Here is a 15,753-nt window from a genome sequence, read left to right as displayed (position 1 = left end):
CCTGCCCGGGCCTGGGCACCTCCTTGATAAGGTGGGAGCTAAAGTTGCCTCAGGGAAGGCCCAGTGAGGAGCAACGTGGGTGAAACGTGGCCGTGGGCAGCGCAACACCTGCACACAGCAGGGACTCAGGAAGTGCTGCCACCTTCCTTACTGGTTTGTGACATTAAAGGTCACAGGCTGCCCGGCGAGGTGGGGGAGGAGCTGTGCGTGCCCAGCACCCCCGTGTGCTGTGTGACGAGGGGCAGGCGGCGTGGCCGCTGTCCTGTTTCCTCTGCAGTTACAGGGGATAACACATGCATGCTGTGGGACGCTGCAGCGGGCTAGTGAGACAGGGAATCAAGAGATGGACTTGGACCCTGGGGTCCACGTGGATGTCAGTAACTCCCGGGACGGCTGCTGGAGGACCCCCACCCCCAAGATTCTACTATTTAGAACAAAGACTTCTGCTAGAAGCCAGGAGAAGCCCTGGATATTCCCCAAGGACTTTATCACTGGGCCCTCCCGGGGGATTGGTTGATGGGGGGGTGATCAATCAAAACAGCCAAGAGCTGCACTCCTCCCCTGCCATTAGCACGGGGGTGGAATCGTTCATAGTGTGAGAGTCAGGCACCGGCCTGCGCGGGTCCTGCGCTCTGCACGCGGCTCTCACCACGTTTCCCCTGCTGCGCGGCCACGCAGGTACACCTGGGCATTTATAGCCTCTGACGGGGAGCTGTGGCTTGAAATCAGCCTCTTCATGCCTTTTCACCCTTCCTCTCTACCTGGGGCCCCTGCCTGTTATTTCCTCCCATTCCTTTCCCTCCCTACCTGAACAAATTACTGGCCTAAAACACCCGGGGTGCTCTTGAAAGTCACTTCCGCAGCACATCAGGCACCTAAAGCAGACCGGGTCACACGTCGGGGCGGGGCTTGGCCTCTGTTCCGGTTCCTCTTGGGTCCGCGGCCGCTCAGCAGCCGGGCTCTGCCGTAGACACGCGGCGTGGCGCGGCTTCTCTGTCTCAGGCACAGGCCCCGTCCACCCGCCTCTCTGGCCTCGGGCGCAGCGCCGGGCGGGGTCAGCGCAGCCCAAGCCCCGCCGGGCCGCCCCCCGGGGCGCCGGCTCCGCCCGAGGCCGCGTGTCCCAGCCCGGCCGCCGTCGCCGCTCGCGCCGCCTGGCCCACGTGGTCGGCGCGGCCCCGTGAGTGAGGCGGGCCCAGGGCGCGAGGCGGCCGCGGCGCTCCGCTGGCGCCGCCGGGGTCCCGGGAGGAGGCCGCGGGGCGCGAGGCCGGGGCGGGGAGGGCGCGGGGAGGGCGCGGGGAGGGCGCGGGCGGCCGCGCGGGCAGGGCGGGCAGGGCGGCCGCCGTGCATGGGCGCCCTCGGCCTGCGGGCGGCGGCCCCGGCCCTGTGGGGGCCCTGCGGGCTCCGGACGCTGCGCCTGGGACCGCGGCGCCCCGGGTAAAGGCCGCGGCGCGGGGCCCCGCTTCCCGGACGGGCCGGGCGGGGGCGGGCGAGGCCCCGCGGGGCGTGAGCGGGCGGCCCGCGTCCCCGAGCCCGGCGCCCGCTCACCCGCCCGCCCTTTCCAGCTCGCCCCCCATGGCGGAGCGCGTGCCGACGCCCCCAGCCGGGCGCGCCGAGGAGCGCGGCGGGAAGGCCGGGCCGGGCCGGCAGGGCCGCGGCCGGCCCTGGGAGGAGCCGGAGCCCGAGGTGAAGAAGCCCCGGCCCGGCGCGCAGGCGGAGCGGCCGGGCCCCAAGCCGCCCAAGAGGAAGGTCGTGCTGCTCCTCGCCTACTCGGGCAAGGGCTACCACGGCATGCAGGTGCGCAGGGGCAGCTCCCGGGGCCTGGGCGGCTGGGGGCACCCGGGGCAGCGGAGCCCTGGAGGCCTTGAGCTCTTCAGCCCTGGGCCCGGGGCTGCGGGGGCGGTGAGTGGCAGTCTGTGCCTGTCCTGTTTCTCATCAGCCTTGTGACCTGCAGGTTTTATCCTCGGTGATAACCTGCGAAAGTTATGTTGTCTTGGTTTCAAAGTGGTGATTATGTCACTGCATTGCTTCTTCCACGTTGATTAGCTCCGTATTTCTGTGCCCCCATCGTTGTCCTGTACTAGCATGTCTGTGGGTGTGGTTTTATTCCAGGTGTAGTAATTAATTCCCGTTAGGATTGTCTTGATGCTGAAACCATCCCAGATCCCCCCAATGGGAGCTCCTTCGTGTGCTCCTAGCTTTGGGTGCTGCATGGCCTTAGACTTGCACCCGGGTGCTTGCGAAGGTACCAGTCTGATCCCGCGCCAGTCAAACTCGGCACCTGTGCCCTTCACCTTGTGGTGTAGCACCTGCAGTGTCCTTTTTTTGTTTTTTTTTAAGGATTAATTTTATTTATTTTCTCCCTCTCCCATTGTTTGCAGTTACTGTCTCCTCTCTGTGTCCATTTATCGTGCAGTCTTTTTGTCTGCTCGTCTTCTCTTTAGGAGGCACTGGGAACTGAACCCAGGACCTCCCATGTGGCAGAGAGGCGCTCAGTCCCTCGAGCCATCCCAGCTCCCTGCTTTGTTGTGTTTCTCATGGTCTTTCCTTTTAGTCTCTGTTTTTCTTTTTTTTCTCCCCCCCCATCCTCCACCTCCACCCCATTGTTTACTCTCTTGTGTGTTCTTATGTGTCTGCTTGCATTCTTGGCGGCACCAGGAATCTGCGTCTCTTTTTTATTGTGTCATCTTGTTGCATATCTTCTCTGTGTGCACCGTCACTCCTGGGTGGGCTGCGCTTTCTGCACAGGGGTGACTCTCCTTGAGGGGCGCATTCCTTGTGCGTGGGGCTCCCCTATGTGGGGGACACCCCTGCGTGGCATGGCAGTCCTTGCACGCATCAGCACTGCGCGTGGGCCAGCTCACCACACGCGTGAAGGAGACCCTGGGTTTGAACCCTGGACCTCCCACGTGGTAGGTGGACACTCTATCAGTTGAGCCACATCCGCTTCCCACTGTCTCTGTTGCATCATCTTGTTGCGTAGCTCGCTGCGCCTGCCCATCACGCCAGCTTACCTTCTCCAGGAGGCAGTGGGAACTGAACCCCGGAACTCTCATGTGGTAGACAGGAGCCCAGTCACTTGAACCATGTCTGCGTCACTGCAGTATCCTTTCGTGTAGTGAGAGATGGTTCTGGAACCAGTGGGTGTCTCCGTGGCATTACCCCTGTGGAGGCAGGCCGTGTGAGCGAGGCCCAGGCCAGCTGTGTGGGGTGGGTTCCCACCCTCTGGGGCCCTGCGGCTCTGGACGAAGGTGGGTTTGTAGTGTTCTGGTCAGGTGGCGTAGGCTGTTGGCTGGTTCCCCTGGCGTCCAGGTGGGGGCCTCACCTCGGGCGGCTTCTGCAGGCCCACGCCACAGCTGGAGTGACCACAGGCTCCCGTGGCGACAAGTGGTCCCCAGGCCCCCGGGGCCCCGCCTGTGGGTGGCGTGGGTAGGAAGGAGCCCTTCCTTCTCTTTTCAGAGGAACATCAGGTCCTCACAGTTCAAGACGATCGAAGACGACTTGGTGTCAGCCCTTGTTCGGTCTGGCTGTATTCCTGAAAACCACGGTGAAGACATGAAAAAAATGTCCTTCCAGCGGTGTGCACGGACAGACAAGGTACGGGGCAGGCTTGGGCCCTGGGGTCTTGGCACCTGCTCCCCTCCGGCGGGTCCGCCGGGTGGTGTTGCACCCTTGGGACCGATGGTCAGCCTGGGTGGGAGGGAGGACACCCGGTGGTGGGACCAAGTCGGAGGCGACCGGCTTGGGTGGGGCGGTGCAGGAGCCGGGCTGCGGGCGGCCTCTGTGTCCTGGGTGGTCTCTGCTCCCTCTTGTAGCACTGCCTTGGGCCGACTCGACCCCTTCCCTAGATGGACCCAGGATGACCAGCAGAAACCTGCTGTGTAGCCAGAGGGCAGGCACACCTGTCAATGCATGCACCTGGCCAGGAGCTACAGTAAAAAGCAAACAGGCGGGGTCAGTGCTGAGAACCTGTTTCATTTAACTCCGTGTGTACAGGGTTTCCTTGTTTCAGTCTGTAGTCAACCCTTGGGAGCGCGGCTGCCGCGCAGTGCTTGAGCAGCTGCTTTGTGTGGACAAGGTTCCAGGTTCAATCTCTGGTGCCTCCTAAAAACAAAAAACAAGAAGAAAAAGTTTCTTAGTGAGATTTTGGTTTTTGGTTGTCGTTTTGACATTTTGTTTTTTTTTTTTAAAAACAATTTTATTAATAAAGCATACAGTTTATCCAAAGTATACAGTCAGTAGTATTTAGTATAATAGCATAGTTGTGCATTTGCCATTTCAGTCGTTATTAGAATGGTTTATTTCAGTAATTAAAGAACAGATTGAGAAAATCTTCCCTCGATCTCCCTGTGCTTCCCCTGCCGCCATAGCCCCTGTTTTTGGTGTTTTATTGCAGTATATTCACATACCACAGGATCACATACCAAGTGTATGATCGGTGGCTTTTAGTATGATCCCAGTGTTGTGCATTCATTACCACAAAAGGTTCTAGAACCATTAGTGAGATTATTTTGCATTCTCTCTCCTCTCGCACCAAGTCTTAGCACTCCAGTGTGCACTTGGCACTGAACTCCCCTCTACCATCTCAGGCACACTGGCCTGTTTTGTTTTTTTAAAAAAGTTGTTCTTTTTTTGGGGGGGGGGTACTGGGGACTGAATCTGGGACCTCATCCGTGGGAGGCAGGCACCCAGCCCCCGGGCCCCACGCACTCCCCACTGACTGGCTCTCGTGCAGTAGTAGGCTGTGCAGCCCACCCTGTCCAGCCAGTCAGGAGACCAAGGCCGGTTGTCTGGGCTTGTGCCCTCATCCCCGCGCAGGTCACTGGCGGCACACGCTGGGCCCTGGGGGCGTGGGGAGCCTGGGTGCTGGGCGAGCAGGCAGCAGGACACGTGTGCGCCGGGCTCCTGCTGCCTGGAAGCCCCCGGCGAGGGCAGTGCCTTCTGCCCGGCTCGGCTCCCTGGGGTCTGTCGCAGACACAGCTCTGCGGGCGGGAGCTCCTGGGAGTCTGGCAATGCTATGGGTCTTGTTCGTGGAAACAATCGGTTTCCCAGGTGCATGGGTCCCCTGGGACCCCAGTGCTGTGCTAGGTGGGAACCTGCCAGCAGTGACCACAGAAGGTTGGGTGGCTCCGAGACAAAGATGCAGGCCTGCGGTTCCTTTTGTGTGTGGTTTTTGTGGTCTGTAATTCTTCCGTTACCACCCTCTGAGCCCTTGGTTGCAGTCAGGCTAGGAGGAATATAGACATTTGCCCGAGTGCACGAAGAGGGTGTTTCAAAACGCGGTCCTTGCATTTATTTTATTTTTATTGCCACTCTTGTTTGAGATGGCCACTTTAATACTTTTTTTTTTTTTTTTTTTTACAATTTGGGAAATTCAAGGAATCAGAACACATGTGAACCTAATGTCACCTGTGCAGCCAGCTCCTTCCTCAGATGAACAAATGATAACATTTTGTTCATTGATTTCTTTCAGATTTTGTTTTAATCATAAATATTTCACAAAATTACCTCACACGCCATTAGTTGCAAATCTCATTTCCAGCCTGCCCTTCTCAGTGGCCAGGTTCATGGGCTTGTGTCCTTCTGGTCTGGGATTGGAGCCCGAAGCTGCCCACCTGTGAGCAGCACCCAGTATCATCCTGGCTTTCTTTTTTTGTTTAGGAGGTACTGGGGGTTGAACCCAGGACCTCATACATGGGAAGCTCAGACACTGAACTATATCCACTCTTCTCCTTGGGTTTTTTTTTTTTTTTAAGAATTTTATTTAAATTAGTAACTAAAATAGCCACATATCTAGGAATAATTGTAACCAGGGAAGTAAAGGATTTGTACAAAGAAAACTATGAAACTTTACTCAAAGGAATCAAGGCCTAAGTAAGTGGAAGGACTTGCCTGATCATGGAGGCAAAGACCACTCAACAGGGAAAGTATAGTCTGTTGAACAAATGGTGCTGGGAAAACTGGATCTCCGTTCGCAGAAATAATAAGACGGCCTTCTACTTCATACTGTGTACAAAAATCAATTCAAAATGGGTTAGACACCTAAGTATAAGGGCCAGAACTATGAAACTCCTAAAAGAAAACCTAGAGAATCATCTTTAGGACCCTTTTTAAACAATGGTTTCTTAGAATTTATACCCAAAGCACAATCAACAAAGTAAAAAATAAATTTAATGAAAACTCAAAACTTTTGTTCATCAAAGGGTTTTATCATGGAAGCAAAATGACAAGCTACAAATGGGAGAAAATAATTGTAAACTACATATATGATGAAGGGTTAATATTGAGAATATGTAAAGAATCCTTCAACTCAACAAAAAGACAAAGATCCAATTAAAAAATGACCAAGACTTGAATCGGCATTTCTCCAAAGAAGATACACAAATGGCTGAAATGCATGAAAATACGCTCCATGTCATTATCCCTCTTTTTTTTTTAGGATTTATTTTTTTTTTATTTCTCTCCCCTTCCCTGCCACCTTCCCCCCCCACCATTGTCTGCTCTCTATGTTCACTTGCTGTGTGTTCTGTGTCCGCTGGTATTCTTGTCAGTGGCACACGGAATCTGTGTCTCGTTTTTGTTGTGTCATCTTGCTGCATCAGTTCTCTCTATGCGGCGCCATTCCTGGGCAGACCACTTTTTTTGCACTGGGCGGCTCTCCTTACGGGGCACACTCCTTTGCACGGGGCTCCCTTACGCAGGGGACACCCCTGTGTGGCACGGCACTCCTTGCGCACTTCAGCACTGTGTGTAGGCCAGCTTATCACACGGGTCAGGAGGCCCTGGGTTTGAACTTTGGACCTCCCATGTGGTAGGCGGATGCTCTATCCATTGGGTCAAATCTGCTTCCCCCTTACTTTTTTTTAATAGATTTTTTTTTTAAAGATGAGTTGTAGTTTTACAGAAAAATCACTCAGAGAACAGAGCTCCCATATAACTCCCCTGTTATTAACGGGGCATTAATAAGGCATTAATGGGGTGCCTTTGTCACAACTGATGGCAGGGCATCATCATAGTTGGATTGTTATACAGCCCATAGTTGGCGTTAGGGTTCTCTCGTGTTGTATAGGGTTTATTTTTAAAATTTTTGGTAACATGTATAACCCAAAGTTTCCCTTTTTAACCGCATTCAAATACAGAACTTGGCCTTCGTTATGCTCACAGTGCTGCGCTCCCATCGCCACCGTCCGCTTCCAGCACTTGGACCTGGTGGTTTTAAACGTGAGGTTCTGAGGTGCACGTCTTTCCCGGCTTCCTTCCTTCAGTCAAAATCGTTTTGGCGTCTTCCACGCTGTTTCCATTGATGTCAGTTTTAACTGACTGCACTGGTTTGATCCTGCTACGCCCCACTGATGGCTGTGTGTCCCGCGCACATCCTGGTTTTTTGTTAGCAGCGTAGCTGGCGTGAAAGCCTCGTGCTCCTGTCCCTGTGCACGTCTGGAAGTTTGTCAGGACCGGCATGTCTGGTGGAGCGCCGTCGCCCGCCGGAGGTGTAACATTAATTTTCCAGTGGCCACGTTAAAGAACGTCAAGAGAAATAGATGCAGTTAATTTTAATAGCATATTTCATTTAGCTCAGTGTACCCAAGATACTGTTATTTCAACATGTAGTGAGCTAGCAATCGGGGCGTTTCTCTTTCCACCCTAAGCCTTTGAAACCCGATGTGTGTTTCCCTCTGCTGGCCCTTCGGCTTGGACCTGCCTGTCCAGTGCTCACAGCCTGTGGCCAGAGGTGGGTCTCGAGAGTCAGGATAATTAGCATGCGGAACATTTTACTAGTTTACTTTTTTATCTTTTTTTTTAATCATGCCCAATTTTTTATTTTGAAAAAAGTGCAGACCAGAAGAGTCTCGAGAACAGTGCCGTGACTGCCCACACGCTCATCCCTGGATTCACCAGCGCTCAGTATCTTCTGTCTCTGTCTACCGTTTTCTTTTCTGGAACCATGCAGGAGCACACCCCGAAACATCTCAGCAGGTCCCTGGCCGCAGTGCCACGGCCAGTCGCCGCCTGTGGAAAATCGAGCACCCCGCGGCGCCGTGGTCGCGCGTGCGCTTGGGGTTGGGTCCAGGGTCTGGTTTGGGATTGCTGCCGCGCGCGGTTGCCATGCCGCCAAGTTTCCTTTAACCTGAAACCTCCCGCCTCCTGGGCGTCCTGGCATCGGCCCTGGGGCGGGCGGGTGGCGTTGGGAGGAGACCTTCCTCGGCGTGCGCTCCTTCCCCACCACGCGTCGGCTCAAGGTGCTCTGGCAGGAATGCTGCACGTGTCGCACGATGGTCCGTTGTAGTAGATTTCCCAAGCCTTTTTAAGGATCAGGAGCGTGCAGAAGGGTGCATGCAACTTAAATGTAGAGCAGCGCAGGTGAGTGCAGTGAGCGCCCGGTGACCTCTGCCCGCTCAGGAGGGCTGCCGCAGCCCAGGAGCACCTCGCCCTTCTCTTTCTCCCCAGAAGGTGCTACCACGCTGGCTTTTGTTTTCATTCTGAAAAGTTTATTGAAGTATATCATTCCACAGGAACCACATAAACAGTGCATGTTACAAAACAAACATGCAAAATCCTCACCACCTTGTGTTGTCGTGAAACATCTGTAACGCGCTATAAAGAGTGTCATCTAAGTATCACGTTGGCTTTTATTAAAACTTGCTTTAAGGAAGAAAAGGTGTAGCATACGGAGTTAAGGGTACAGCTGATGAATTTTGACTTTGTCCAGGCCTGTGCTTCCAGCTCCCCCACCCCAGAGGGCTCCCTCCTGGCCCATCCAAATCGCTGCCCCTCCCTTCCCCCAAAAGGTGACCCCCGTGGGGCCCAGCTGCAGCCTTGGCTGCCTCTGCTTGGTCACTGTCACCTCGGAGCCCCAGCCCTCCACATTCCTTGTGTTCCTGATCTGCTTGCCGTGTCCCCTTACTGCGTGAGACGCTGTAGCTTTCGGGGGGTCCTGTTTAGAAGGACCTTGATCCAGAGTGCCCGGCTTGGGCAGCAGGCCCGGCGGCGCACTCAGCCCGTGCTGCCCCTCTCCAGGGCGTGTCCGCGGCCGGCCAGGTGGTGTCCCTGAAGGTGCGGCTCGTCGATGGCCTTCTAGAAAAGATCAACAGCCATCTCCCGTCGGACATTCGGATTTTAGGTAAGCGCCCGTGGCTGGACGCCTGGTCGTGGTCGTTCCTGCAGAGGCCCCTGTTGCCCAGGGCCCCCCTGCTCGCAGGCACGTGTGAGGAAGCTGAGCAGGAGCCGCGGCTGGCTGGCAGTTGGCAGGGGTGGCTGCTAATCGCCTTTCAAAGCGGAGAATAACATTCCAGCCTCCTTTGAAATCAGAACAGCTGAGGTTAACAGAGCGTGAAAGCCCCCCATTTGTAATGCCTTGTTGCTACCTGCGTGCCTTATTTTAACCAAACGTTGGGGGTGAAAACCCAAATTTTGGTCAGATTAAAATGCGCAGTTACTCAGTTTTCCAAAAGGGCTGATAAATGTGGTTGTTTTTTTTTAACCTTTTTTTTTTTGAAATCCATTTTATTTCTGCCTTTTAATTGATGTGTCTAGGCTGTTTACATTTAGTGGAATCATTGATATGCCTGGGTATAGATACACTGTTTTACTACGTTGCTATGTGTTGTCTTTGTAGCTTCTGTTTTTTGTTTTGTTTTGTTTTGAGGTACTGGGGGCCAGGGATTGAACCTTATATGTGGGAAGCTGGCGCCCAACCACTGAGCCTCATCAGCTTCCCTGAGTTGGTCCTGTTGCCCGTTTTGCTTGTTTGTTCCTTTGTTTTTTTCAGGAGGCTTCAGAACTGAACCTGGGACCTCCTGTGTGGGGTCAGGGGCTCAACCACTTGAGCCCCATCCGCCCCCACTCATTTTTTCCCCATCTGGTTGTGCCATTGTCTTTTTTGGTGTGTCGCCTGGGGCCCCACGGGGGTCTGTGCCTGTCTTGGCGCCATGTGGGGCCTGTGCCTCACCATGCGGGTCCAGGGTGCCTTTTTTCCTTTTTTATACCAGGAGGCCCCGGGAACTGAACCTGGGTCCTTCATAAGATAAATGGGAGCGCAGTTGCTTGAGCCACATCTGCTTCCCACGTTTATTTTTAGTGTAGGGATCTTTTATTCTACAGTGGTCTTCTCTGCCGCCTCCTCAAGAACCCCTCAGCGTCAACTCTAATTGTGTTGGTCCCTCTTAACTCATTTCTACAGAAAAGTTTTTCACGCTTTCTGTACATTAGTCCCAAGTCCCTACAATACCAGATCGTGTTAAAGGGCACAGTTCTCTCCGTAGTTGTCTTCCTCATTATTTTTATCATAGCATGACCTAAGGCAGCTCCCCTGGTCGCTGGCCCCTCATGGGCGTGTCTGCCTGCGCCTTGTGCCTTTTTTAGCAAGTATGTCCCGTTCGACTGCGATGCTGTCCACAGAGCCTTCTTAGGGTGCTCAGTGTTTATGTGATTCGAGGCTAAAAGCAAAGCAACAGTCGCCCAAAAATGAATTCAGACTGAGGCAGAAGAAAGCAGGGAGCACAGAGCACGTGCTCAGGAGCCAGAGCTGCCGAGGGCGGGCTTGTGGGGGCAGGTGGGTAGGTGGGTGGGCGGGTGAGGGGCACCGCAGGCCTCTGGCCGCTGCCCAGGGCTGCAGATGGACCCTGGCTACGGGGGCAGTGGGCTTCAAGTCCTGCCCCTCACGTCTCCAGCTCCACTCGTGCTCCCTGCGGGAAACGTGCACGGCCCAGCGGCGTCTCCCAGCACACAGGGTCGCCTTTGTTGGTAGCTGCTTACTCTTTAGAAGGTGCCTGCACACCTGGTTGTGCTTTACCTGCATGGAGCCTCACTGCGTCTGGGTTTTTACGAGGCCTCTTTATCGTTGACTCGGGGCTCAGGTGGTCGTGGCAGCCCCAGAGGTCGCCGCCTGCTTCCGAGGCCGCGGTGGCCCCCTGCTCGCGCAGCCGTCCCTGTCGCCACGTGTGTGTGGGCTGCTGCTGGCGGTTTTGTTCTGTATTTTTAGGAGGTATCTGGGATGGAGCCCAGGACCTCGTGCTTGGGAAGCGGGCGCTCAGCCACCGAGCCATGCCACTCCGCTCTGCCAGCGCCTTTGTTCTTCACAAAGGCCTGCCCTTGGGGCCCCCCCCCCCTGTAAAATGAACACACTTCGGGGCGCGGCTCCCTGCTCCAGGGGCTGCTCAGTTCCGTCCTCGGGGGTGTCAGTCCTTCTGGTTTGGCCGTGGGTGAGGCTGTGCGGGGGTTACGCAGCCCGGGATCTGGAGCTCTGCTCTAGTGGGGCTCGGGCGGCGGCCCGGGTCCTCGTGCCCCCCACGGCGCCGCCCGCCGCTCACCCGCCGCCCCCCCAGGACTGAAGCGAGTCACGGGGGGCTTCAACTCCAAGAAGAAGTGTGACGCCCGGACCTACTCCTACATGCTGCCCACCTTCGCCTTCGCCCACAAGGACCGGGACGCGCAGGACGAGACCTACCGCCTGAGCGAGGAGACGCTGCAGCGCGTGAATCGGCTCCTGGCCTGCTACGAGGGCACCCACAACTTCCACAACTTCACCTCGCAGAAGGGGCCGCTGGAGCCCAGTGCCCGGCGCTACGTGCTGGACATGCACTGCGAGCAGCCCTTTGTGCGCGAGGGCCTGGAGTTCGCCGTAATCAAGGTCAAGGGGCAGAGCTTCATGACGCACCAGATCCGCAAGATGGTGGGGCTGGTGGTGGCCATCGCCAAGGGCTACGCCCCCGAGAGCGCGCTGGAGCGCAGCTGGGGGCTCGAGAAGCTGGACGTGCCCAAGGCGCCGGGGCTGGGCCTCGTCCTCGAGAGGGTGCACTTCGAGAGGTACAACCAGCGCTATGGGGGCGACGGGCTGCACGAGCCGCTGGACTGGTCGGAGGAGGAGGGCGAGATCGCGGCGTTCAAGGAGCGGCACATCTACCCCACCATCGTCGGCACCGAGCGGGACGAGCGCTCCATGGTGCGGTGGCTCAGCACGCTGCCTGTCCACGACTTCAGCGCCACGGCCAGCGCGGGCGCCGAGGTAGGCTGCGGGGTGGCCAGGGCGTCAGGGGAGCCAGGGAAGCTGGGGGACATGGGAGGATGGTGGGGTGAGCCGGGGACGTGGGGGGTCACTGGGGGTGCCGGGGACGCTGGAGAGAGCTGGGGAGAGCCAGGGACTCTGGGGGATGTGGGGGGATGCTGGGGGACATGGGAGGACGGTGGGGTGAGCCAGGGACGTGGGGGGTCGCTGGGGGGAGCCTGGGACGCTGGGGGTGCCGGGGACGCTGGGGAGAGCCGGGGACTCTGGGGGATGTGGGGGGACGCTGGGGAGAGCCGGGGACTCTGGGGGATGTGGGGGGACTCTGGGGGACATGGGACGCTGGGGAGAGCCGGGGACTCTGGGGAATGTGGGGGGACGCTTGGGGACGTGGGGGGGACGCTGGGGAGAGCCGGGGATGCTGGGGGACGTGGGGGGACGCTGGGGAGAGCCAGGGACGCTGGGGGATGTGGGGGGATGCTGGGGAGAGCCGGGGACTCTGGGGGACATGGGGGGATGCTGGGGGACGTGGGGTTATGCTGGGGAGAGCCGGGGACACTGGGGGGCATGGGGGGACGGTGAGGGGAGCCGGGGATGCTGGGGAACGTGGGGGACGGTGGGGGAGGGAGCCTGGTGATGTTGGGGGACACCAGGGGGTGCTGGGGGAGCTGGCAGACATCAAGCCAGGCTCTGGGGGGCTGGGGGCTCTGGCTCACGCTGGCTGCTCCTGAGGGGCGGGCAGCTCTGCACCTCCCGCACAGTGCTCTGGGGTGGACTTGCTCCCGTGGCTGAACCCCGGCCCACTGGCCTGCGCTTGCCTCGCCGGCGCACCCTACCCCCACTTCTGCCCTTGTGGCCCTGGGCAGCGGCGGAAGCCCTGAGGGTCCTGGCCCCTGCCTGCCAGGGCTGCTGGCAGGACCTTCCCTGCCAGGCGATGCCGAGGGCCTGCAGGAGGTGCTGGCCGGGGTCACGCTCCCCGCGCGGGCTGACACTGCCTGTGAGCCGGCCAGGGCCCCGTCTGCAGCAGCATATGGCCGTGGTGCCTAGCCCCCGGCCTCTAGGCGGCCCTTTCCCTCTCGGCGGTGTTGCTGCCAGGGCCCCGGGGCCCTCCCTCTGTGTGGGTCAGCCTGTGCGTGGGCCACCGCGGCAGGCCGAACCCTCCTGCGAGGCTGTTGGGCAGGCAGCGCGGGGGCGTTTTAGAGCCTCCCACATGATGGCCAGGCCAGAGCTGCTGCTCGTCCTCCCCCTGCTGGGGAGATTCTCAGCCCCGTGGTGTCCGGGGGGGTTCCTGGGGCATCGCTGTCACCTGCAGGCTGGCAGAGCTTCCCGTGCCCGCCTGTGCCGGGGGCCGTGCTTCTGCCACACCCTGCGCTGTGGGCTTAGCAGGCTGCGGGACGACTGAGGACTGGCTGCAGTGAAGGGCTCCGTGGACGCCTCTGCCAGGGGCAGCAGCGGGGCTGGTGAGGCCAGGTGGCCCCGCAAACGTGCGCCCAGGTGTCTCGGGAGACGCTGGCTCGGCGCTGCAGCCGGGGCAAGCGCACACTGGGCCCGGGTCCTGCCAGCCAGCTCTGCCCGCCCTGCCGAGTTCACACCCCGAGGTGTGGCCCAGCCCTGGGCTCCTTCCACGCTCATTGTGGCCTGTTGGGTGACGGGCCCGGGAGACACCCCTGCACCTCCTCTTGCTCTGCACTGGCCGGGACGCAGGCGAGCCGCGGGGCCGAGGACAGTGCCCAGCGTGGCTGCCGCCGGAGGCGAGGGCAGCCCCGTCGCACGCTCAGCCCACCGAGCTCCCTGCTGAGCGCCCCCTGAGCCCCGCCTCACTGCCCCTGCCACTGAGCCCCCTCACTGAGCCCACCAAGCTCCCTGCTGAGACCCCCCGAGCCCCCCTCCCTGAGCCCCCCTCCCTGAGCCCCTTGCCGGCAGCCCCAGGCGGCACATGCCGGTCAGCGGGCGGCAGCCCACGCGGGAGCCTGCAGGCGGGGAGAGCGGATGTCGGCGGGAAGGGCCGCACCTGCACAGGGCCGCCCACCTGCACTCCCGACTCCCTTCGGCTTCTCTTTTGCAGGTCCCCAGCCCTCCCGCAGACAGTGAGGAGGAGACACACAGCGAGGGGCCCTGAGCCCCAGCCAGCGCGCGGGAGGAGGGCGTGGAGCCTGCCGCAGGGCCTGGCTCGCACTGGAGGCGGCATCCTCGAGGTTCTCACAGCAGCCGCCCGCTGCGCATTGTTTCCAGCTCACGCTCTAAGTACCTGCACCTCAGCATGGAAAGATTATTTTTGTAAGGAAGTGATTTTCTTATTAAAGAAGTATAAATTTTGTTCCTGACCCTTGCACCTTTGTCTTGGCCTTCTGGGTTTTAGAGGTAGCCCTGCGCCGTGCTGAAGCGCTAGGTTGGAAACGGACTATGTGAATGAGACGCGGCTCCACGGGGGGAGACAAGTGGGGCTGGCGGCAGCGCGGGAGGCTCTTAGGAGCCCTGGAGGAAGCTGAGCTATAGCCAGGGGCGGAACTCCTCCTGGCGGGAACCTGAGCGCTGTTTTAACCTAACGGGGGCGCCTCAGGGCTGGAGTGACCTGTCAAGCAGGAGGCCATGAGGGCCTCTTCACGGGTGGCTTTCCTCCTGGGGCTTGGTGCCTCATGGTCACAAAATGGCAGCCCCACTCCCTGCACTGTGTCCACATTCCAGGCGGGAAGAGCCAAGAACATTTGAATATGCTCCTGCAGCAAGGCCTCCTGGGAGCCCTGCCCAGCGAAGGCTTTCATCTCCTTGGCTGCTGCCCGCTGCAAGGCAGGCTGGGAAACGCTTTTCCTAAAGCGGTGCTGCCCAGTGCTGCCCTGCCCCAGCTCACCGTCCTGTTAGCAAGGAGGGGTGGGGGGGTGGGGACGGGGGTTGGCGGGCAGTGTGCTTGTGTGCTGGTGTGTGTGCTTGTGTGTGAGCATCTGCATGCGAGCCTGCACATGAGTGGGTGTGTGTGCCGTGTGCATGTGAGCACGTGTGTGCACCAGTGTGTGTGCATACGAGCATGTGAGTGCGTGTGCATGCACGTTGAACCGCGTGCAGAGTGGGGGGGGTAGGAGAATCAGGAAGTCGCAAGCCGGCGCTGGGGCCTGTGTTGGGGTGGGGGGGCCTGGGGGCAGAACTGGTGCCCAGGCCTGAGGCTGGTGTCTGGGGCAGACAGGGCTTGGGGGGTGGCCAGGGCTAGCGTCTGAGGCACCGAACACCCGCACATGACCCTGGCCTCACAGTGTCTGCTGGGGCCTCGCCGGTAGAGCGCACGCCCCGGGCACCCACCGACCCGTGGAAAACTCGCTCGTTCACGCACACGAGTGTCCCTGCGAGTGGGGCCCGAGGGCTCCTAGCGGCTCCCTCACCTAGAAAGCTTTTGCCCTCCGTGTTCCTCGGCCAAAGGGCGCTGCGGCACAGGACCAGACTCCGCGGGCGTTGGTCAAGGGCACTGATCTGGGGCGGAGCTTACAGTCATGAGGCCATCAAGCCTGAGTTGCTTCCCTCCCTGACGTCTTGCCACGAGTTGGAGCAGGACGGCCGCCGGTCTGGAGGGATGGGCCTTCTCCTGAACACCTCTCCCGGCGCGTTCCTCTCCAGGCTCGCTGCGCTGCTCTCTCCGCAAGGTCAGCTGTAGACCGTCAGGCTCGTCTCTTCCAGGGCCCCTGCCGTGTCTAAGGAGCCGTCTCTGTTCCTCTGTGCTCTTCTCCTGTGTGTTCACTTCCTGGGGCTCCAGCTCAAAACTCAACATT

The 15,753-nt window shown here is 58.9% G+C and overlaps 1 protein-coding gene across 1 annotated transcript; it reads left to right on the top strand.

Moving 5' to 3' along the window:
* The first annotated feature begins 1,330 nt into the window (after positions 1-1,330).
* Positions 1,331-14,322, top strand: PUS1 (pseudouridine synthase 1). The gene is made up of 6 exons (XM_012530872.4): positions 1,331-1,434; positions 1,563-1,794; positions 3,457-3,594; positions 9,016-9,118; positions 11,322-12,001; positions 14,064-14,322. The coding sequence occupies exons 1-6, from the start codon at positions 1,346-1,348 to the stop codon at positions 14,115-14,117; spliced, it is 1,296 nt and encodes a 431-aa protein (XP_012386326.3). The 5' UTR covers positions 1,331-1,345; the 3' UTR covers positions 14,118-14,322.
* Positions 14,323-15,753: the final 1,431 nt, after the last annotated feature.

This window comes from Dasypus novemcinctus, chromosome 19 (genome assembly GCF_030445035.2).
Source record: "Dasypus novemcinctus isolate mDasNov1 chromosome 19, mDasNov1.1.hap2, whole genome shotgun sequence".
Lineage (NCBI taxonomy): Eukaryota > Metazoa > Chordata > Mammalia > Cingulata > Dasypodidae > Dasypus > Dasypus novemcinctus.
The sequence above is the reverse complement of the archived record's forward strand: the minus strand, read 5'-3'. Positions and strand labels throughout refer to the sequence as shown.

Coding starts and splice junctions, on each gene's coding strand:
- PUS1 (XM_012530872.4), top strand. CDS start 1,346: ATGGGCGCCCTCGGCCTGCGGGCGGCGGCCCCGGCCCTGTGGGGGCCC. Junction 1,795..3,456: donor AGGGCTACCACGGCATGCAG/GTGCGCAGGGGC, acceptor TTCTCTTTTCAG/AGGAACATCAGGTCCTCACA. Junction 12,002..14,063: donor CGGCCAGCGCGGGCGCCGAG/GTAGGCTGCGGG, acceptor TCTCTTTTGCAG/GTCCCCAGCCCTCCCGCAGA.